Source organism: Puntigrus tetrazona, chromosome 5, assembly GCF_018831695.1.
Source record: "Puntigrus tetrazona isolate hp1 chromosome 5, ASM1883169v1, whole genome shotgun sequence".
Lineage (NCBI taxonomy): Eukaryota > Metazoa > Chordata > Actinopteri > Cypriniformes > Cyprinidae > Puntigrus > Puntigrus tetrazona.
In genome coordinates this window covers 17,082,449-17,107,377 of record NC_056703.1, presented here as the reverse complement: position 1 = coordinate 17,107,377, position 24,929 = coordinate 17,082,449, and the positions used below count along the sequence as shown (strand labels likewise).

The 24,929-nt window shown below is 36.0% G+C and overlaps 1 protein-coding gene across 3 annotated transcripts in view; it reads right to left on the bottom strand.

The window, feature by feature from the left end:
- edil3a (EGF-like repeats and discoidin I-like domains 3a) overlaps positions 1 to 24,929 on the bottom strand; it is a 127,096-nt gene that overhangs the window by 55,513 nt on the left and 46,654 nt on the right. For all 3 annotated transcript variants that reach the window (XM_043240527.1, XM_043240528.1, XM_043240526.1), the window contains one exon: positions 23,555 to 23,683. In XM_043240527.1, the coding sequence (XP_043096462.1) occupies positions 23,555 to 23,683 (129 nt within the window). The remainder of the gene's footprint in view (positions 1 to 23,554; positions 23,684 to 24,929) is intronic.

Below are 24,929 nucleotides of genomic sequence, written 5' to 3'. Positions count from 1 at the left end.
TGAGTTTATTAAATACAGTAAAGACAGAAATATTGTGATGTATTAATACAACTGAAAATATTTAGTTTACATTTGAATACATCGTAACATGTAATTCATTCCTGTGATGGCAAAGTTGAATTTTCAGCAGCCATTTCTTCAGTCTTCAGTATCACATGATACTTTATATTGTAATATTCTACTACAAGTGACTGGTAACTATGCAGGAACAATAAATAGAAGTGGATGGTGGGATTTTGAAATTATCCAAACAGGACCGCCCACACATCATGTTAGTTCTAAAATTACAGTAAAAGTATACTTAAAAAGGAACAGCAGCATCAAAGAGGTTAGGTTCAACAATATTAAAATCAATTTCACCAACCAGTTGTACTTTGTAACTTTCTGTTGAAATGACTGTTGTAGTTTATAGTTAATGAAAACACCTGCCAAGAAAATCAATATAAATGTAAATTAATGTAAAACCCCACACAACGCCCCTTCTGAACACTGCTTTGTGGGGAGTACATCTTTTCTTTTAATAACATATGTTTACACTGACACATGATAAGCTACTAGACCTATACATCAGCCCTCATCATAAGGCCCTTGGAGTGTTCCAACAGTGAGATGAAACCTGCTACTGACATAAACTGAAATCTATACAAGAAAATATACAAAATTATATGTTTCAAGACATGTCAACCTCATCAGTGATGGAGGGTCATCACTTTAGCATCTACCGCAGCGCACACACAGAACTAGCCCATTTAAATTCAACCCTATCATTCTGAGGTTTCACCACAAATTAGCCTGATGAAAAGCACACCTCTTTATTCCACTGTGGTTAGACTAACAGGATGAGAAAGAGCAGTCACAATAATCCATCCGTGTGGTCCAGGCAAGCCCTCAGCTCTCTAAGACCAAATGCCAAGAGACTCGACTCATGTGAGTCTGGCCAAAGAAGAAAGCTAAAGCATGTAACGCTAAAGTTCAATTCTGTCATCATTTACTCACTCCCATCTCATTCCTAGCCTGTATGACTTGAAAAAAATCCTTGTTCAAAGAATGTGAGCGAGGTTAAGTGTTGTTTGGACAGCCTAATCTCATAAAAATGTGTATAAAAAGTATGCCAAATAAAAACAAACTCATGGTCTTAATATGCAAAAATTTACTTTGCTGTATATGTGACACGCATGTGTTTGGTGTCCATATAATATGCAGTCTTAACGTGTGCATATGATACAAATATTGTTGCCGTGCATATGATATGCATCTACCTCATCATAACATCATGCAGCATAAACAGTCCATCTTCTGTATCTACACCACAAGTATTTGTTTTTAACATACATGAGATCTAACAAAATATCATGTTTTTTAGCCCTTTTTTTTCAAATCCATTGACTCTTTGGTTCATGTGGCCTCATAGAAGACTTTCCTACTTATATTGACATTACTAAATTGTAATATATATACACAGTAAGCACATTTTGTTTTTTTTTCATTGTCTTTGCATTTCCAATCTGTGATTTTGAGCCAGTGGCTCTGAAAGGTATGCGTGAAATGTGGTTAGACCTTGTTTGAAACAAACTTCATTACTGTAAATAAATAAACTGAAGCAAACCATTCAATAGTAAGCGTGTGTTGATGTGTTTGAGGACATGATCTGTAGAAATAAGTCTTAAAGGTGATCCTGAAAGATTTCACAGAACTTAATAAATTCTAAAATGTTACAAGCAGCCATCAAGGAGCTGAAGGACTTAGCTTTGATGTTTGGAGGATAAGCTTCCATTCAAAAGCAGCCTTGATTTTGCTAAACTTATCTGGCCTTAATAAATCAAAGACTTAAAATCCTTCTGGTATTTTCGGACAGTGAATGCATATGTAAAATAAATCCCCAAATCTATCTTCATATAAATATATTTTGGCTTGAGATTAATATATCTTTCTAATTAAGTCATTGCCAGTGCTCATGTACTATAACTTACATAAATTGTGTTTGTGACGAATCTAAAATTACTTAAAAGAAATCAGTTTTGAATACTTTGGATATGACACTTGATATCTTTTTATCTTAAACACACACATATTCTGTACCGCTTGAAATAAAAAAATAAAAATAACAACAATTACTCCATTACTTCAAACATCTTAATGACCATGCAACTTCAAATTAGAAAACTATGCTCTAAGCACTCCCCTGCGAACAAATGCTTTATTAGCATGAGTGCACAAACAAGTCCTTGTCAGACATAGTGTCATCGTCATAGCAGGAGATTGTCACAATCACAAGGATTATGTTTTAATTAATTCAAGTGAGAGAGGCTTAACGCTCTCATTAACGATCATTAACTTGACAAACAAAGACCTGAGAGCACACTACTGACAATGACAAGGGCAAATTATCATTAAGTTAATAGCTACTTCAAAACCAAAATTGGCCGCTAATGCTTGCTTTTGTATGTTGAAAATCTGTTAATTTGTTAAAGGGGACATATCATTAGGAAATAATCTTTAATCTTTGTGGAGCACATTATAGTTCAGCCTACTATGAAAATAAGCTGTAAAAAAACATACAATTTTGAAATTTATGGCTTTCTGATATCAGAAACCAGAAACATGAACATATATTATCTGGGACGGAAACGTGTCCCACCAAGTGAAGTGAACAGAAATCAGGACCCTTAACTATTTCCACATTAATATTTATGACACAATGGATGAATTAGTATGCCAATCTGTATTTCCAGAGTTATACTGTAGGGGACACTGTTACAGACCATCTAAAACTAGTACACCATCTCTGCATCTAAAAAAAACAAAACAAGCAAAAACATCTGGATTGAGTGGATAGAAGTAGTTTCTGCACAAGTGTCCTAAAATGACCACCAAACATTCAACAATTCACAAATCAAAACTGCCTAGTGTTACAGAGGAAAAAATGTCTATGGTTAAATGTTAATTATCTTCAATAATTAATGTTTTAACTATTACTCTGAATTTAACTGTCTTTGACAAAAAGATGCAATTTTCTCAGGTTTTTGTTTGAAATGCTTTTGGATGGACCCACATATGTGTGTGTGTGTGTGTGTTGTTAAAAAAACAGAGGTTCTGTTCTTTCTTTAAATACATTCACTGTTTATATTTATACAACTAAATATTTTCTGGGATCATGAAAGGTTGTTGAATATAATTGTCGAATAATGCTGCCTCTGGCTGGCAAATTAAAAATAATACTCTGGCAGAGAAACAGTTTACCAAATTTGTTATTCCTGGCTCTGCGTAGCACCTCCCACTCTGCACGACCTAAACAAGTAGATAAAGTTGGAATGACAAACTGGATGAAATGCTCTCTGATCAATGGCTAGAGCGTTTCAGATTCACCACTATAGTAAGTTAATAACAATACGTTTTTAGAGCGCAAAGGTCTAAGTGAATATGAATCTCTGTGCCTTTAGTTCAATAAGTGTTCAGTGACCACACAATACACTCATTTAACCTTTCAAGCACATTCTCGAAAACACTCTCTCTACTTCTTTCTCAGCAGAAAATATTAAAAGCTTTATCGCTCTCACAAATGAACGTGGGGGTGTGGGTTATGGTGATGGTGCGTCGCACTGTGGTTTGCGCTGAACATTCACTGTAATTTGCTACAATTAGACCTTGCACCTGCAGTGGGCTTTAACGACAGAATCGTCTCAGCTCCTTCTTTATTGGAAGAGCTCCTGCTCTTTGTTCCATTGTGTTCACAGAAGCTTTCGAGGCAGATAGATGATCAGGTGGCATTTGGCACTTCAGGTGAACATGGAGACAAATCCAACTCGGCAAGAGTCGAGGGCCTTTTGAGATGGTGCAGCCACCCCGGATTAAAAGGCAGCTTAAGTAGTGAGACTTTAGATCAGTGAGGGGCAATTAAATCTGTTGTGTGCATGTGTGAGTGTGAGATTGTCGGCGAGTATGAGAGAGAGAGTGTGTGCGTGCGTGCGCTTGTCAGAGAGCGTGCGGGAGAGCAAGAGAGAGAGGATTACCTCAGGGGAAGAGTAGCTAATCCACACAGTCGGGGAAACACAGACACTGAGAGGCTCAAGGTCAGGTAAACAAAACTCTGCCATACCTGACATCAAGATCCCTCAACCAGAAGCCATTGGAGTCAATAAAGTCCTGCTCTCTGACCAAACACTCTCATGTGAGCTACGCTACCCTGAGACATGAGGAATACCGAAAGAAGCATGATTCTAAATATTGTAAAACCCAAGCTGCTCCAGAACGCATATAAGCTCTAATCATAAAGAATAATAATGATGCAATCCCTTAAGAAAAACCTCATGAATTTCACATGTGGGTGCTCTAATTACATGAGCACATGTGTCAACCTGTTAAATTCATGTTTTTCTTTTAACCCTCATGCTCTGCTTGCGGTTTGGGAGACCCAAAGGGCTCGAAAACACACTTAATATGTAAACATTGGGGTGATTCTTCTTTTTTTTAATTTAATAACTGATGAATTATAAACTAAATTTCCACAACACAGAACTAAAAAAAAAAAAAAAAAAAGTGTTACAGTGACTTTTAAATGTAGTCCGTCAAAACGCAAATACACAACATCATTTTTAATTCACATCTTTTCCCTATCTGTAGTTCAGGGTCTTCATATTTATCTTGGGCGGGGAAGTTCAACGAAAGACCATGAATAAACATTCTCAGGCTGATGTACATACTGCAGCCTTAAACAAAGCATCTCCTTTCATCAGAGTATGAAGGTTACTGAGAAAACAACATTACAGAATGGATATCAGCCTTTTTAATAGTGCATATGTGCTTTAATAGTGCATACTCCAGCTGAAGGATAATGCTTTAATTATAATGCCCTACAAAGCCAGACATATTAAATAATAGTCCTTTTTAATGCATCTTTAGACAAAACAAGCAAATATAGATTATGCAATATATGTTATTCTTATCTTTACTTTGTAAAAAAAAAAGCAAAGAGACTACACTAAAATGCATTTTAAGTTTTAATAAAGTCAATATTTTAGAGGTCTTTGAAATTTATGCATTAAATATAAACCAATTCGCTTTATAGGGTTAATAATATCTGTCGTGGCTTTTGATTGGGATAGACGAACATGTAGTTTGGCATCTCTTCAATCCTTAATGCAGAGATTAAAGTCAATCTCAATAGAACATAAGGGTTACACGTTCAGATTAAATTATCATTCAAGGCATGCCACGCGAAACAAAACTGTACATAAACATGTTTTTGTGAACATTACGTATGTGAAATTCATTTCAAACCTCCACCAGGTGGTTTTGAAGAGATCAAACAGAGACACAAAACTGTTGGAAGGATTTTACAACTCATATCTATTAGTATGCACATGCAGAGGCAGACAGAGAGGAGGGATTGTCCTTTGCTGTGGCATTGTCTGCCGTGTGAGTGATGAAGTGCTCTGCTAGCCGGGAGACAGTGGAGGCTTAACCTGATTTAGTGTTCAGAGCACATAGGGCCATTTCCACAGAGCGAGGGGATGGAGGTAGTGTGTGTGTGTGTGTGTGTGAGACAGCGGTGCATGCGTGTATACATGTCTCTTAAGCTTCCAGCCTTCCCCCAATCCACATTCATTCCCATGTCTCTTCCAGAACCGAAAATAACTCCAGAACCTCTCTCGCTGAAGGATTTTTAAAAAATCTTCCAAGTGCGCCACACTCCCCTATAACTACCTCCTAACCCTTTATCAAGCCTTTAACAACATCTGCTGTTATAGTTAGTCTCAGGCCAAACTCTGATTGGCCGTGGCCCACGGTCTCGCAACCTTTTTCCTGTTCGGCTCAAAGCAGTTCTCAGTCGGGGGATAATGAGAGAGATGAATAGCACTCCGGCATGAAGGGCTGTAACGGTAAGTGCTAAATTGGTTGCCATACATCCAGAGAGAGAGCTGAGGGAAGGGGGAAATGGCCTTTCCAGTAGGCAGCAGTGACCCCTACTGCGTGGACACCTGCTCTGGTGCTGCTCTGAGACGCTCGGATGAGGATTAACCGTGCAGAAGAACAGAGGAGATGGGTGCAGTGGGAAATGAGGACTGCAGAGGCTGAAGGTGTATGATAAAAAAAGGACTGAACTGTTCCTAGGGCAGTTTAGTCTGATACTATACCAAAGAAGTTCGGAAGTTGGATAACTGAGATTCATGCAAATTCAGGCAAAAATGAATAATATCAATACTATGGCGTTTTATTACGTGGAGGGAGATTGCATCCAAACAATATTTCAGGTCTTCTATAATGTTCGCATTGTGTCCACTACAACAATGAGCCTCATACATATTTAACAATCCATCTGAATTATTGTAAAAGAGCACGTAGAATTGACCCTTTTCAGACTTATTCTGCACTAATAGCTATTTGGATTTTATATCAGCACTCTTGGAATGTTACCCAACTACTCAAATCGAAGAAAATAAACTAACTGTTGAATAATGCACGTTTTAGCTTATCAACTCTGTGTCACTGTAGATATGAATGTTTGCAAATTTTATAAATGTACATTGCTGTTAAAAAGATTAGGGTCAGTAAGATATTATCAAAATGTGTTTTTTTTTCCAAAAATAAAAAAGTTTTGTAATGTTAAAATGGTTATATTGTTGAAACAAATCTTGGCATTTCTGTTCATCATAAATCTTGACAAATATGTATCATAAGAAATATTATACCAAATATATTCTGAACATCAAATCAGCATATTAGAATGATTTTTCAAGTTTTGAGTAAGACGAAACACTGGAGAAAAATCACAGGAATAAAATGTATTAAAACATAATATATTACAATACTTTCAACAGTATGTTTGATCAAATAAATGCAACAGACGTCTTTACAAAAAACATTATACAATTTTGCTGACCTCATATATTTGAACAACTGTAAATCTACAGAATGGGCAGTCATTTTTATAGATGCCCATGTGACTGTAATATGTTTGAGTTTTAGTGTTACTGCTAACAGATTGTTTCAGTACTACTTGTTCTTAAGCATTTTAGTAGCTATATTTTAACTGAATGTGGAAATAAAGTACACAATACAAGTATTCGGGAGATGTTTTGAAGGACTTCACTCTTATTGATTATGATTTTATGCTTTCTTCAAAAGTTTTTAGTACATACAAACATAAAAATAATTATACATACTGCATAGCTTGCGACACAAGAATAGAGAGAAAAAAATAAGACTAAGGAAAAATTACAGCTTTATGTACAGTTGCACAAAACAAATATGAACGTGTATTTATATGATATACTCAAGTGGTTCTACTTTTTAATTAATCTGCTATTCAACCGAATGTACTACAGTAAGTTTGCCGTTAGTAGATGTGAAGCGGATGAAGGTCAGTAGAAAATGCAGCAAAAAATCTTTAACATTTGCCATAGCACTTCATACTGCTGGATCTTTAAATGGTTCACTTTCCTCTACAGTATGAGAGCTACTACCTGTGCACTATTACAATGCATGAATTTGCTGTTTAACAATAGCATGTGAAAGTTTAAATCCTACACCAGATGTGATTCAGCACTATATATTTGAAGCATGAAGTCTACAAGGACCCTCACCAAGGGATGATTCAGTAACTTAAATGAAAATGTAACGGCCGCTGGCTTTTTATTAATTCATGCAGTTCATATCTATCAAACATCAGGCTGAACTAAAAGGGCTTGGGCGCAATAAATATTTGTAGAAAAATATACAGTTCCTTTTTTCCTGCACTGAGCATATAGTGCAGTTTGTTTGCTGACTGAAACCATACTGAGAGTATATCATTAGTTTATCAGCTTATCTTCTGCTCAGCTCAGTGGGAAAGAAATAGCAGACGCTAAGCTGGTTTAAGACATAAAAATGACACTCTGTTAACTTTCAGCTCAGCCCAAGCTGCTGATTTACTAAGTGGCTATTTAAAATACAGGTACTTTGTCTGGTTTATTCACTTTTGTATAATGCAGTGCATCTTTTGCTATAACTCAATACTGGGTGTATTTCACCTGAATACAGTCAATTTATTCACTGCATCTATTAAATATAATCCAATGAACGTGAAACATGAGAAGGCTAATTCAGATGTTCTAGTAAGTTCTTCTGAGAAATGAAAAAATTTGGTGAGCTTGACACTTTTAATACAACCTGATATATATTGGTCCATTTAAATGACTGCTTATGAGTTCTTCCCTCAAGACTAAACTTATTACACACCCCATGAAACAAAATGAGAGTTTTGTGGCTTTTAGCCCATGTCTATTAAGGTTGAGGCCATCTATATGAGCTACTGTTTTGCTGTAAGAGCTCTCTGGACGACGTGAGGAACTGAAGGTGTTTATCGCAGGGCTTTGGTTTATTTCCAACAGGCACATTTTTTCTCAGCCATCTTTTGTTTAACAGGTGCCTGGAGCAGTTGGGGGTCGGGATCTTTCATGGCACTAGCAGACCCCCGAGTTTAATTACATCCTGTGTGTCACACCAAACATCTGTCATGTATGAAACATATCTTGAGGCATGCCTGCTTCCAGAATCAAACCACTGAGGGTGCTTCTGAAATTAAATCGGATGCTGTAGTAAAGCGAAGATGGAATGTATAGGTAGTATTAGATTTTATTAGTCTAAATTTATATCGCTTGATGCACGTCTATTGGATATATTTTTCGCAATTGCGAGTGTAAATCCCACATTTAAATGTCTCAGAAGCATCAAAAACAAAACTTTTATTCAGTTTCTGAATTGATTATACATTCAACATATTTGTCATAATCACAAAATCAAAGTTCTGCTGCAGGACGTCGATGAACCATATTTCACTAATATTCCACTAATAAAGTTTTACCTGAAGGTTCACTTGCTTTTGTCCTAAGAGTGCTAAGTACATTGATTGTAAAATCAATCACTGCCACCATGACCACTACAAAATGTTCTCTGTTAAATAAAATACTGTTTACGCCATATACAGCATCACAACCTTTGTAAAAAAAAAAAAGTGAGCTGACATGTTTTGGCTTCATTTAAATGTTCATGCTGCAGTACTGCACCAGAGTAAAGCTGTCGTTGATTAGTGAATGAAACATAGGCATTTGAGGTGCAATCCCATAGTGTCACAACTGTTTAGTGAATCCACCCCTCAGTATTTTAAAAAGCTGATGGGATGATTGCAGTCTGATGGCCTAGCTGTAACGATGGGCTGAGTCCTAATGCAAGTGCAGTGGATGGTGTTTGAGGAATGGGCAGGTTTCTGTACTAACAGGCTTTGGCAGCCTGCCAATGGAGCTCCGGCAGCAGAGATGAAGGCTCGGCTGCGGCACAAAGAGGCAAAAGAAGCACATAAACCTTCAGTGAAGGGGGAGAGATGGTAAAAAAAAAAAAGCAGGGGAGTAGAGAGGGAAGAAAATGACAGAGATGAAATGAAAAGAAAGCAAGCTGAGAACTGGGTGAGGAGAGAAATATTATGAATTCAAGAAAAAGAGATAGAAATGAGAAGAGTACTGGGGTCAGATGAAAAGGGAGGAAGAAGAAGAGGAGGAGGAAAGGAAAACAGGGAAAACCGTCAAGAGGCAGGCAATGTGGCAGAATCATGGGACAGAATGGAGCTCTGCCTCGATGGGATTGTAGAACAATAGGAAGAACAATACGATGTCTCTACACTTTGCTCCTTCAATGAGGCTTTGTCACTAAAAAGCACTATATCAATTGATGTTTTGGATAGAGCGCTTTCAAAGCTGTAAGAAAACCAACAAACACTTTCTACACACAAAACTAGGTTACCCAGAGAATTGTCAGGTGGTGTGACAATACCGTTCCTGACTATATCTAGGTCATGCCAGAGAGATGCATTTGCTGTAGGTGTGAGGAACAATCAGTTTAATTATGATTTAATTATCATATTATCAATCAATTTAATTATGAATAAAATGAATCACAATTCCTTAACTATGAATAAAATTAACTACAATTCCTACAATTGGTACAATTGGTAAATCAAGGATCTGCTGCATTGTTGTAATTTAAAAAAAAAGTTTCTAAAATTAAAGTGTGTCATTGTTTTGTTAAAGCATTTCTACTTCTGTAAGCCTTTTTGTCTTGAAATACACAGACACACTGAATAAACACACACATCCACTTTCACAGCTAGTCTTTCATTTTGAATGTTACTTCAAAAAGTTTCTAAAACTAAAGCGTGTAATTGTTTTATGCTAAAATACTCGAAACAATTCTCTGTATATTTGTCCAGCCTGACACAGCGACACTCCCTCCGCCAATTGGGCGTTTTATCTTATTTTTAATTTTTTTGTTTCGGAAACCCATTTGAAAAACAAGTACTGTAGATCTACTCGGCAATGAAAATATTACACACAATGTTTTCACTACTTTGTACTCAGAATAAAAATGACCGAAGTGTTAGATGAAGACGATATAAAATGATCGCAACCCCTATAGCTTGCAACTGTTAGTTTAACGCAGAAAGGAAAATGATATGAAACGTGAACAAACTTATTACTCCACGTACTTATTTTGTCATTTTCAGTCAAAGCGATCACTAGAAACATATTCAGCGGGGATTATCCAGCATTCGCTTAACTCTGGTAGGTACATATTTCTACCATTCACACTCAAATCTACATCCATGTATGGCTTATGCTAAAATGTGGACGTGAAGCCAGCTGATATCTTCTGCTCTGCCGCAGTGTCAGTCAGTGTGAGTATAATAAGTGCGCCCTCTTCACCCCTCCTCTTCCCCAGTCCTTCAGCTCACGTTACTCTCAGCTTCCACACACACAAACATGATTGACAAGTACACTGTAGCATGGCATGAATGATGTTCACCTGCGTTGTCCAGCCTGCCAAACATTCACATGGAAAACGAAAAGGTCAGCAGTGATCTATGGGCTGTGTGTTTGCCGGCTAGGCAGAACAAGTCTCTTGGACGAGGAATGATGTGGAAACCAGGATCACCAAGCCATGAAACTCTCTGATTCAGGCTTTATCCCTGCTGTTTGTTTTCCCTGATGCCTTTAGACAGCTCAGAGATAACAGCAGCTCCAGACACGACAGAATCAGATGGCTGAGAGGAAGTGTGGCCTGCAAGCTTATTTTGAAGCAATCTGTTCCTCCTCAATACATCGAGTGCATGTCCAGAGGAAAGAAAAATTATGCAGTTAATGAGATCTGTAATAGTATATGTTAATTGTTTCTCTTACAAAATGAGATTTAATGGAGAGCAATGGACAATTGATTAAGTCTCCTGCAAACGGTTTACAATTTGTTTTAGCATATTATTGTACAATCCTTGTTACTATTTATACGCTGTCTCTCTGAGAGTGTTTAACAGACGTTTATCAGGTTTAAAATATACTGACTTTTCATTTGGTTATGCATATTACCACTCGCATACCAATAAACAAAATGAAAAGACAAATGAAAAAAAAAATGTAAAATTGTCCCTATGCATCTGTTTTTCACACTCTTATTTGTTAGGACTATTCTCTCCAGACTGAGAGAACAAAACCTCTTTCTTGCTATTCTCTTTCTTCTTGTATTGCCACTTAGTGTAGCTGCAGGTTATTTTAAATAATTTATTGTCTGAGCTCGAGGGTGGAGAAACAAAGTATTGCTGATCATTCACAGCAACCCTATTAAGCATTTTCTTCCAGCTACACTTCATCCAGTCAAATAAACTTTCATTAGCAAGCCTCTCGTTATGCTAGTGAGAACATTTTTATTTTTTTTTACATGTTTACCTAAACAGTGATGAAATATCTTTGGAATTATCAGTGTTTCTTTTTTTCATTCAGAAAGGACAGGATGTAGAATGTGTTCCTAATGTGTGTGTTTAAAAGTGTTATGTTTTGTTTAAAAGCAGTAAAATGATACATTTATCGCATCACTGAAACAGCTGAAAATATGAATCCTGTGAAAAAAAAGAAATAAGAACTGCAGAGTATGGCCCTGTTGGAAAAAAATGGCAGTCAGATGAATGGGACTTTTTCTCCAAATATTATCTTCTCGGGATAAAGCAATTAACAAACAAGAAACATCTGGGTACGAATGACAGGAGGGATCAAGCGACAGAAAGATAAATATGCGAGACAGAAACGGTACAAGACTTGAAGATGAAACGAAAGCATGAATTAAAACACTCAAAACCATTACAAAAAAAATCTTTCACACACATACACACACACACACACACACACACACACACACACACACACACACACACACACACACACATATTTTTCTTTAACACTGAGCTTACATATAATCCTGCAACACAAAGCTCAATTTTACAGCAGTCTTCAGTGTCACATGATCCTTCTGAAATCCTTGTAATGTGTTGATTTTGGTGCTCAATAAATAGCTCATTTATTATCAATGTTGGAAATGTGATAGACTAACACTGAACTATGCTTGAAATAAGTATGATGGTGATGATGATGATTATTATTATTCTTTATATATATATATATATATATATATATATATATATATATATATATATATATATATATATATATATATATACAAATGAATGTTTTGCAATGATGCATTAGATTGATCAAGTGTCAAAGACATTTCCAATATCATAAACATTTGATTTTTATTATTATTACTATTTGAAACTTCTCAACATTCTATTCATCAAAGAATCTTGGGGAAAATATCATGGTTTCTAAACAAACACAGATAATTGAATAAATAAAGTTACACTAACGACTATATTTAACAACCGGCTGCTGAAAATTCACAGGAATAAACTGCATTTTCACATGTGATATTGTTTAACAATATTACTGTTTTTAAACATATAAACACATTAAAAAAGCTGAATTCTTTCAGAAACATTAAAAATCTAAAACTTGCCAAACTTTTGATCCATGGCGTGAGGCTATATATTCTTGTTGGTCCGGAATGGCAGAATATTATTAGCAGTCCTGTTTTGAATTAGGGTTACTATCACAGCAGAACACATTCTTTTAGTTTTTTTAAGAATGTGCATGTGTGAGAGATTGAATTTAAGTTCTCTTTTAAGTTTGCAGGGCTAAACTTATATGTTCCAAGAAGTCTATAATCAGAAGCATATGTGATTGAAGGAAACTTCGGAATTTCTCCACCTTTATGTTTAACACAAAACACACTAAATATAAATCATGTGTCACTGAGACATCTATGCCATATGTGTGCATGTTATCTATAAGATGCCATTCTTAGGACTTGCTAAGAATGGCAATGTTTTGTGAGATTTATAATTTACAGATTTTGTGAATAGTCCTTTTTGTTTGTACTCAAATATTCACCGACGACACGCATACATTTGTTTGCACTTCATATAAAGGGAATATGATTAGCGTGGTCCATCTCCAGTAAATGTTGTATGTGCTGTCAAGGATTTGATTGTCTGTTGTCCTGGTTTTCCACTCTGTTAGTGGGTTCTGATGTGTGTGGGCTGTGGCTTCAGGAATGGGATTGTAATCTGGATCTCCAGATGACTTGGGCTTCCACATAGTGCTCTGTGGGAAGGCCACCCAGATTTTAAGAGATCTGTGGTGAGAATAAGGGTTGTTGGTGTACTGCTAATGTTTAAATAATAATATTAATAATAAAACACAGTTTATGCTAATATGACAAGTGTGTCAAGACTGAGCTTCCATATTTAATTCACTGTGGAAATCACTGATGAAGCACTTCCGCGGTATTGAGTCCAATGCTTGGGTTCATACAACAGAAGCTCTAATTTCAGCAACGAAGCACACTTCAACCAAAGGTCTCTATTACTGTGGGAGAAAATAATGTGAAGGACACGGTCTTTATCCATCAGACTCTCAATTTTAAGACTGAGGAAAAAGTGTTTCCCTGTAAAAAGGATATTAGCTATCATTTTGTGAATGAAGTAGACACCATACCAAATCAAGCCTTGAAAAAGCCTATAAATCCAACTATTGTTTTTTAGATGAATTTCCCAGTTAATGCAAATAAATAATAAATAAATAACTCTACAAAAACAGACCTCGGGCACAATGATTAACTCTTGTGTGCTGTTTTTAATTAACAGAAATTCTACTCCCAACCTCGCTGTTATATAAAACTATACTTAGATATACCAAGTTTAAACTATAGTTATTAAATAGCTAACTATAGTTAACTATAAACTATACCAAACTATACTTAACTATAAGTCTCTGTAAGTCAAGTCATGTCACTCGGCGGCCATCTTTGAATCGGCTCTCGGGCATCCAAGCGCAGCTCCTCTCTCTTTGTATTGAGAAACAATCAAATTCATCCCAAACTGTTCACTAAGCTTACAATTAAATAACCAATGACATGTGACAACAGCTATGCACTATGCATATGTTTCTTTTATATAATGTTATAAAAAAATTCTCATGTAAGATCATCCAGTGTGTATGCGCAGTCCTAGGCGCACATATCAGAATGCTGACTGTTTCTATAGCAACCGGAAATGCTAGCTGTGATGTGCTATTTTTTTTATAGGCGGGGCTTTTTGTGATTGATCGGCCATTTTAAGCTTCACATTTTTTCCCATTCAAGATTATACGAGTGGCATGTGTTGACCATACTTATGTAGTTTGAGAGTGTAGGGGGACCTACTCTATTAAATCCTTCACACTGCATCATGGGAACAGACAGTGCTACAGAATGCTTTTGGCATGTATCTCTGATTGGTAGAAAATGTATTTGCTGAATCATGGGTAATGTTATAAAAGAAATTCCACTGAACATGATTATTTATTAAGAGAATATGAAACAATGCAACCTGACATATGCCATGTTTGTAAAGTTATTGTTAAAAATCTGTTCCCTATGGAGAAACTGAATACGATTTTGTACTTCTGGAATGGAAATGTTGCATGCATACATACATACATACATACATACATATATAAATACTTACCTGCATAGATACATAAATACATACATGCATACATACGTACATCTTACAGTGGTCAAACATACAGACAATCCTGTCTCAAACTCACACCACTGGCCAGTGGAGCCACTGATTTGGTGTCATTTTGATCAAGATGCTCAAGAAAACAGAAGTCCTGTTAGAAAACAAACATAAACCTTAAACATCAGCCTGGCTTGCTTTTTCAGTGGGATTAAGCTGATTTCCTGGCTTGGCAAACCTGGCATTCAGCTGGTTTACTAGAATGGCCAGCTGACAGGTGACCAAGTGCCTTACAAATCCTGTAAAGGTTCAGGTAAAATCCATTTAAAACTTCCCTATAGTTTTATAGTTGTTTCTGCTTATTAGGCTGGGATCAGAGAAAGTATTTTAACATCGAAAAATGAGACACTTCACCTTTAAAGAATGTCTAGTAATAATGGTAACCTTTGAGTTTCCAGAACAGCCAGTGAAAAGTACACAGAGTGACACAGACAGACACACACACACACACACACACACCCTTTCTCTCTCTCTGTCCCTCACGGTGGTGCCTACAGGCATGATCCTATTTATTACTGGAGCAGAGGGAGCAGTTTGTGTCTGGCTCTGAGGGGGTGATGAGGTAGAGGCTGAAAGCTGAGAGCTGTGTGAGGACAAACTCTCACCGACATGCCTGCATATCTCCACTCCGTATGCTCTCAGTCACAATCACAATGTGGATCCAGGTAAACATTCCCACACATTCTGGCGGATGCACCTCTGAAATGGCGCGGCACAAACACAATACTGGCTCGATTTAGGCTATTAAAAATACTGAACAAATTAAATGAAGAGAGTAAAGAGATGTTTTGGTTGCAGCCGTTCCCATCTGCTTAACTTAAACTTCAAAGTGAGGAGCTCACAGCGTGAATTTACAGAACTTGTTGTTTGTATTTGTGTGGGATTAGCCAAGATTGTTTTTAATGCTTTTGAGACTGCGAGGCGGCAAGATCTGGTTCCATCCCGACATCATCTGCAAACTGTATAAAAAACATATTCACTCACATATTCCCTACGGACACACTCCCATATTTTTTTAAACCCACCAGGCAGCCAAGAAAACAAGCCACACAAGCTCCTGTCAATACTTAATCAAATACAGATCAAGTCCAAAAACCTTGCACATGTACCCTCGGTCCAAATCAATCACCGTAACAGCTGGAATATTTCGTAAGAAGCCGAAGATTGCTTATTGATCAAAGTACAAATTAAATCACTCAAAAGACTTCTTGCTAAGATATAAAAGTGCTGCCATCTTTTGAGTATTAGCCAAAGCGTAGTACAACCCACTCAAGATGCCCCTGCTTGAAAAGCTTTTTAACCTTGCTTTATTATCTCCTCTTATATGCATTTCTTCAAAAAAATACATTTATTTCAACACCAGTGTTTGCAGTGCCATGTGATATACTGTATCCCACAGATCTGGCCTGTATTGGATTTGATGAACTTTCTGCAAAGGCAATCTTCAATCATTAAGAAACAAAGCTAAAAATACAGTTCTGCCCAGCTAAAGTTCTTTAGATTTAATAACCTTGACAGAAACAGAACAAAGCTATCATTAATTGTTTGTGCATAACTGCGCAGAACAGTGACTCTAGCTCTTGGCCATTTATGTTAAAAAATAATAAAAACAAATACGGCGTGTCTCAACAGTAGTCCATTTAAATCCAAAATAAATTAAGAATTAATTTTCAAAAACAGATAACTCCATTTTTATATATTTATTTTTTTTGTATGTGTGTGTGTGTGAGTGTGCATTCCAAGTAATATCAATCAAACTGCTTTGATTAAATAATAATAACTCAAGCAAATTGGTAGCTTACAAAATTAAAGTTCAATGAAATTATGTTTTTATAAAAAGTTTATATCAAACACAGTATTATAGTACTAGTGTTATCACAAACACATTTTTTTGGCAAAAGCAAATAACTCATTTCAAAACAAAACGCTGGTTTTTGGTAGTTTCCATGAAAAAGTTTCAGCCTTAATCTTCCTTTCGGCCTGAAGAAAATGTCTCGTTTTTCATCAACAATAACAATATATACTTACGTACAACGCAGCAAATTAAAATTTTCATCTTTTTTTCCCTTACCTGCTGCCCAGCATTGCATGTTCTCGGCTGCTTAATTTCTATTTCCAAAAAAAATCTAGTAAAATAAATAAACAAGAGCTATGAAACCAAACACTATGAAATGTGAACAAAGAGAGATTGCTTGTGGATTCTTGTCGTTGGAATCTTGCCCGCTCAACAGTACACAGATGAATGTTTAAATAATATTAATAATGTTTATCATGGCATTGTATTGTTGACTGTTCTAAACAGGAGGACTGTTTAGGCTTACACAAGTGAGAAGGAGAGCTGGCTGCGTGGAGATGTAAACACGATTGGAATCCAAGGAGCTTTCAGTGACGACATGAACAATGCAATACGTGGCATATCACATCAAAGGCTTATAGTCACTGGGTTCCAAGACATGATTTGGGGCTTGTTAGCATTATAACCAATACCAGTAATAATAGCAAATGCACGCTGATTCCCTTCTCCTCCTTTTCCAGCCTGACAATATCCACATGCTTCTCTGCCTGCCAATAGCTTGTCGTGACATGCCATTATAATAATTGGCCATTCACTCTCCATCCCCGGTTGGCCTGCCAATCTGCCCATTGACACAGTGGGAGCATGGCAGCCCATCATTCCAGTAATGACAACACAGCAGAGATTCAAGCTGGATTTCACCAATAATAATGATGATGGTAATAGAGTTAACCGCCAGCGAGCCTCATCATCCCAGAGAGTTCACAGAAAAGGACGGTAACTAAGTTTCAAAAAATTCCTAACCGACAGCGAAAATCTGAACGTATGAATGCGTATGAGTTTGGAAAAAAATGTGAAATACTCTTAAAAAGGAATAAATGAAAACCCTCGTGTTGGTTCAAACCGGCATGTCTTTTTCTTTTCTGTGGAACATGCAATAAGTTATTCTGAAGGATGTTTCGACTGTTTCTCAACAACACTGGAGCCTATTGATTTGCACTATACAGACAAAACCTGGAGACACTTTTTTCAAAATATATCATGACAAAATTTCTCTTTTTAGGGTGAACTAGCCCTTTAGGTCTAGAAGAGTGTAGGTGAAAAAGATGCTACCCAGTGTTATCAGACATGAAACTACTGTAAAAGCATATAAATAAACAAACAAATAAATTATATACTAAAACTTTAAAAAACAACAGTACAAATTAAACGAAAAAAGACTTTAACCATATATTTATTCAAGATATTTAAACTGTCAGTCTATATATGCCGAGTTTTTAATTGTTTAACCGAGACAATGGTTAAACAATAAAGAAAAACTGACTGTAAGGTTTTAAAGTATAGTCTTGTTTAATAAAATGCAATCCTGTGAAATGAGCTGACAGAGGAAGTGAATGAAATGTTATCATTTCATATTAAGTAAATAAGTAATCTCACTTTATGTAAAACCCTGCAAACTCTCATGACATTGTTGCTGTTGTTTTTCTGAAAGTGTATAAAATTCATTTCAACTTTTCAAATCTTTTTTTTTTTTTTTTTATGTTGATTTATTTATTTATGTGGCATGTAGCTGTGTAATGAGCGAGACAGTGTACACTGGTCATTATCTTTAAAGTTTATCTGCTTCACACTGAGCCTAAAAAAAATAATAAATACATAAATAAATAAATAAATATATCTTATCCAAGATAAAATCACCATAACACAAACCTGTAGGGCTTACAGTTTTAATAAACCCCTTTAGGATTTATTTTGTGATAATGACCAACTGACTGTACATATTGTAGGTACCATCCAGTAATTGAATCCGACCTCAACATTTCAGTTCATAACAATGCTTATGAAACAGACATTATTATTTCTTTGTCCAGTACTGTTGGCTCTGAAAGCTCTAAATAGCAAGGTTGCATTGGCAGGCCATGCTAAAGATAATGCACACAGCTGTGATTGTTCTTGATGCTCACAGTTCATTTGAGCCATGCATTTAAATGTAGGCTGAAAATACTTGTGACACGCTGGGAAAATGAAGTCACATTATAGACCACTAACAATGTCTGAGATCCTTTTGAGCGTCAACAGAATATGCTGAGGATGGACTGTGCAGACTGCAAAAAAAAATAAATAAATGTTTTCAGAGAATTGTGAATGTTCCTGTGATGGCTCGATTTAACTGTGATAATTGTTTATTGCATTAGACAGAGTAGAATCTGACTAAAATGTACACATGAAGAGTTCAGATGTAAAAGCCTCTAAGTGCCATCTTAAATTTTCTTCTAAAATGAGCATTTTTACTGAACATAAACATAGTAGCCTGAGGCTTTTGGCATCTGAACTCTACACGTGCAAATAATAGGCAGATTGAAATACAAATCCGTATATATGTTTTCACAAGCAGCTTTTTTCCATGAAGAGCACAAGGAAGATCTGGAACTTGCTTGATATTTCAGTTATGGCCACTAATTGTATCCTCGTCTTTAGAATAGCATTCTTTATCCATTGGATTATAGCACTAAATAATATTAAAATATAATATGTATATGTACTTTATGTATTTTAAGGGAAAAGTTTTGAAGCTGTTCAGGTTTTGTCCGTTGGCCAATTAACCTGAGGTAATATAGATTTCTTTTCATGTTTTGTGCTTCACTGACACTGCTTTTCTCATTTCCACACTGATTCCAAAGTCATTTCCATTTGTAACAAAGGGCCAACATTCAGCACAGGGTTTATTCTTGCTGATAAAATCCCTCTAACTCAATTTTATCAGTCCTATTAAGCCTGTCAGCAATTACAAAGCCTGCACATGGCTGCAACAAAGCCCACTAAGCTGTCATTCTTGGGGCTCTATTATCACTTTCCTTTTATCATTTAATTGCAGGAATTACCCAGACACTAGATTTGGTTACCTAATGTCTTTAGATACTGTATATGTGCCAATCCATTTCAGCGAGTGCAAAAGAAATTGGATGCCATTATAAACCTTGAGTTGTTTTGAGATTTAACAAATGTACTGACAGTGCTGAGCTTTACTCAGCTTAACTGAAGCTAATCACACGAGGCTGATGACATGAATCTTTCAAAGCTGGCTTTGATAAGACGTACCATCAACTTCTGAAGAAATATTTGCATCTTTTGAAGAATGTTTATGACTGTGCACAGGGGACATCTTGTAAACACACAGAACCTGGTAGATTTCAAGCATCCATAACATTATGTAAAATAAATGAGCCACAGGTCTAAACAATCCATCAATTTTACTAAAGTGTCAAACAGCCACGTTTGTTCAAGTAAATTGTTATTGTATTCTGACGAATGGATTTGGCACCGGAGAAACAGTTTAAAATGGGGTTGCATGCATCAGTTTACTGTTTCCGATTCCAACTGCTACTTTAATCATCCTTTCCTTAAAGTACTAAAATCTCGTTTTTTATTCCTTTTCTCCACCCACACCTTCGGACATCCGTACCATTGTTTACAAGCTTCTGCCCAGATCTGCCTGTTCTTGGCCACCACCATCCCCTCACCTGTGCCCCATCTGCCATTACCAGTTTTAAAGTCTTGTCCAACAGCACCCATAGCCTATGCTTGCATCCTGCTAGACTGCAATAACAATGAGATCCAGTTCAAGCGTCTTCAGGAAAAGTAGGTTTAAACCTTTCAGGTATAAGTCACAATAACTTCCCTCACATCAGTGTCTTGCTTAATTGAAAGCCATTAAATAGTCACATTGCCAGGAGCTTTAACATTTTTTTCTATATATGATTACATGTTCTATTTCGCATTTTATTTCACTCAAATTCCTATTATTATTTTTATCTCAATAAATCCTGGGGTAGGATTAGTGGACCTTCCAAAAATGCAAAATGGATATATCAAAATATTATAACTTTAATCTTTATTATCAAAACATTTTGATATTAATCTTGTAGTATTTAAAATGTATTCTCTAAATATGTTGACTTTAATATCGTAGTAATTATGATAATAATTTGACTTTATTCTCACAATATTTTAACTTTATTCTCGTAGTATTTGAATGTATTCTATGAACATTTTGAATTGATTCTCGTAATATTTTTTTAAAGTGCCAGTAAAACGCAGTCATAATACACACACACACACACACACACACACACGCACAAAGACAAAATGTTCCCAAAAACCAATACTGACATGAAAATGGATGCTCTTTTTTCAGCTATTTCTGAAAATCTGAGAAGGTAGAGTGAACAGCTATTATTCTCTAGGATGGCACCACTGTACATGGCAATCACTGTAAATGGCATGAAGTTTGCACTTCTCTTGACACACTTACTGTTCTATTGTGACACTCGGGATGTGGGATTTTACAATTTCAACTTGTGAATCCACTTAAATATAATTACCTGCAAAATATAAAGCATTTTTATAGCTGACCTGAATGTTTATGAAGGCTTGAACGCTGTTGAGTGGACGCAAGGCTAAAATCAATGAAAGATCTGTTCATGCAGTGTCTTACTAAGTCACTTTTATATTTCAGGAAGATTCCAACAGTGTGACTTATTAAGCATGCCAACATAAAAATCTTTAAATCCAGCATCTACTGTGAAACAATTTGTTATGATGCATTAACTACTGTAAGCCTGCAGTAAATGCAACTGTTAGGACATTTTATTTAGTCTATTACCAAACCACAACACTAAAAGATGTGACCCTGGACCACAAGTGTTTTTTTTGTTTTTTTTTACCTCTATTTTGTGATACCCATCCACAAGCAACAGGAAAGAAGAAATTATTAATAAACAGCTACAGTATTTAAAAGATACAGCATTACAACTGCAAATGCCCCATATGCCAGTTGGTTGGAACATACAGAAGACAATAGCAAGGAACTCCCTGGGTTAAACAATTATTACTGAGATAATTTTAAGATTAGAGAGTAGGAGAGACACTGTGAGTTACAGTAGTAGAAGAGTTAAGGAGCTTATATTCAAATCCTCTTTCATCTCGGGTTTATCCTCTAGCATGTATCAACACACAATCATACACACACTTAATATGCAAGAATAAATGTTCATTTTTTCCTTTTTTCCGCTGGAGTGGCAAAAGATCAGACTGCTCCTGACCATATGTTCAGAAGAGGTGGAAAATAATAAAAATGTAAAAAAAAACAAGTAAAAATAAACCATGCCATAACATCTGTCTCTGTTTGGTATAATCACAGCAAAAAGCAAAGAGTGCGCACTTGCATTTGAGTGCATATAAATGCAAGCATAAATTACATTAGGATTGTAAAATGAACGATTAAAAACGGCTTCATGGAATTGCTATTCATTTAATATGATTCTACCAACAAAATACTGATTAATATCGGTGTCATATATATGAAGTTGACATCGCATACTGTCTAAGTAGCCATTCAAAAAAGTGTGGGATGACTATGTGTAGTATAAATGAAATCTAGACATACCGCGTTCACCATGTTGTCACTGTCACATGACAACTTCAGTTGTGTCGTTCACTGACTTTAATATCTTATCTCTTATAACGTCTTGGGATAGTAAAGTGTCCACTGGATATGCACTTCAAAATTTAAGCGGAAGTAGTAGGACATTGAATTTTCTATAGGGAAGAATGGATATTTGCAACCTGGTCTCATAAAAATATGTGCCCCTGTGCACTTTTTCTCCAACATCGTTTTTACGTGCCTTACCACACGTTTCACCGCAGTTTCAAAGAGAAATGTCCACTGAGTGGTGCTAAAACACAGGTTCGATATGTGACCCCAGAACATTTTTATTTCGTTTAATTACACTTTATTAATCGAAAACTTACTTTTGGAAACAGCCTTGATGTGTAGTTGTTGGTACATATTTTATGTCTCTCTAAAAAGTGAGCAAAATGTACGTTTATACCATAAAACCAGGTAGGATATTTGGCTGGAGAAAAACTTAAATATATAATCCCACGGAGAATGCAGATTGGATAATTTATCAACATCTAATAGAAAACTGAAAATTCATTAATTCATTAAAATATAATAAAAACTATAACAACAACAAAAATATTAATTCTGCTCTTTCCCATTCACTGTGCGCGATACATATATTTTTAAAACCAGTTTATAATGTGATGCAGCTAGTGCCATTCGTCATGGCATAAGTAATTAAAAGATGCTCAATTTAGTGCACAAACAGTATTGTTTACATTTTGGATGCTTTGCAGCTGCGTGTAAAATAAGCATTTCGAGTACATTTTCATTGTAGCCATGCTAACAAACATTTCTAAACTGGCACTGTATATTTAGCATCTTTCCAACTGTAATTTTGTGTACATACAGTACGATGGTTATATTGACCATGTGCTGAACAAAATAGATTAAACGCGTTCTCTGCATAGTAAACACACCATTTTGCTGGTTTCAGATCCATCTGAAATCAGACATGTTTACATAAGACCCAATCATCTGTACAGAAAAGTGGAGCACAATGTGTTTCGATTGAATGCAACTGCGACACTCATCAAACATCCCATGCCTAATTAAAATCAAGCAGAAACAGTGCTGTACAGTCAGCGTATGAACTTACTGTGCTGGCAGTGGATCCCGTTGAAGCCTGATGGGCACTTGCAGACGTATCCAATGAATGTGTCACCCCTGAACGTTTCGCTGATTTCACAGGTGCCTCCATTGTGACAAGGGTTTGGATGGCAGGGTCCTGCAATTTAGACAAAACTGAAATAAGCAAGCAGGCTGAAGTGTTTTTGATGTATGTAAGTGTCCACAACCCGCATGATGGGTTAGATAAACAGATGTGTCACGAACAGACATCAGCAGTTTATAACTTGGCCTCCAGTGTAAGCTCGCATCTCTGTCTACAGTGGTTCAAGTAACAACTGCTGTGACACACAGAGGGGAAAAAAAAAGATAAATGATTGAACACACAGAAGGAAAGAATAAAAAGAGAAAGTGAGAAAGAGAGAAATGTAAGTATAAGCATCACTTGCTGAGGTCACCATGGGGCAGCTTGAGGGATAAATGATATCATGGGCACTGTATTACCTCTCCTGGCACTGTGTCAACACTCAGACAGAGAGAGAGAGAGAGAGAGAGAGATACAGAGAACGAGAATCGCGCTGGCATTTCACTCAATCACTGTAATCAGTCACTGAGTTAAATCGCAGCAGAAATTAATAAATGAGTGTGTGAAAAGGTCAAAGTAAGGTTATGGGAGCAATCCTCTTTGATAGGATGCCAGTTTAATGACATTTTAGTGAAAGATGGATTCAGTAAAGGTATGGTACATATGGCACGTATTATGTAACTAGATAATATCTGGCATATGTACTTTCATTGTAATGTGATTTGGCAGGAATATTGTCTCCTCCAGCTGATTCTGGTTCTTCTCAGGCTTTTTTTTATCAATCTTTCACACTGTAAAATGTGAAGTGATTACAGACTTTTTTACCATCAACTTTTTTTATTAGTTTAAGCACATATTCTGAGAGAATTTAAGAAGTTAATCTGTCAATTTCTAGAGCATTTATGTATTTAGATACAACTACATGCAAATCTCAATACAGATCATTTTGTGTTGTTTAATTTAAACTATACTTGTGTAATTATGAAATATTTATCTGTTGATATGGCAATTTATAGCAGTAAATTTGATGTTAGCTATACTCTGTGCACTTTCAGATGTAAAACTTTGCAGGATGTTTTCATTGACCTGGAGCTGAGCTACACACTGCATGAAACGCCATTTTCAAAAATCCCCAGTAGGGACACTTTAAAATACAAATATTTTGTAATTGTGTAATCAGAAGCATGTTTAAAACTAGTCATTTAATTTCATTCACATGTGTTTTTAAAAACATAATCCTTTCTAGATTACAATCCTCCATCAAAATGATTTTTGATTTAATTATTCCAGTTGCTGTGAGAAAAGTCTATAAATAATCGTT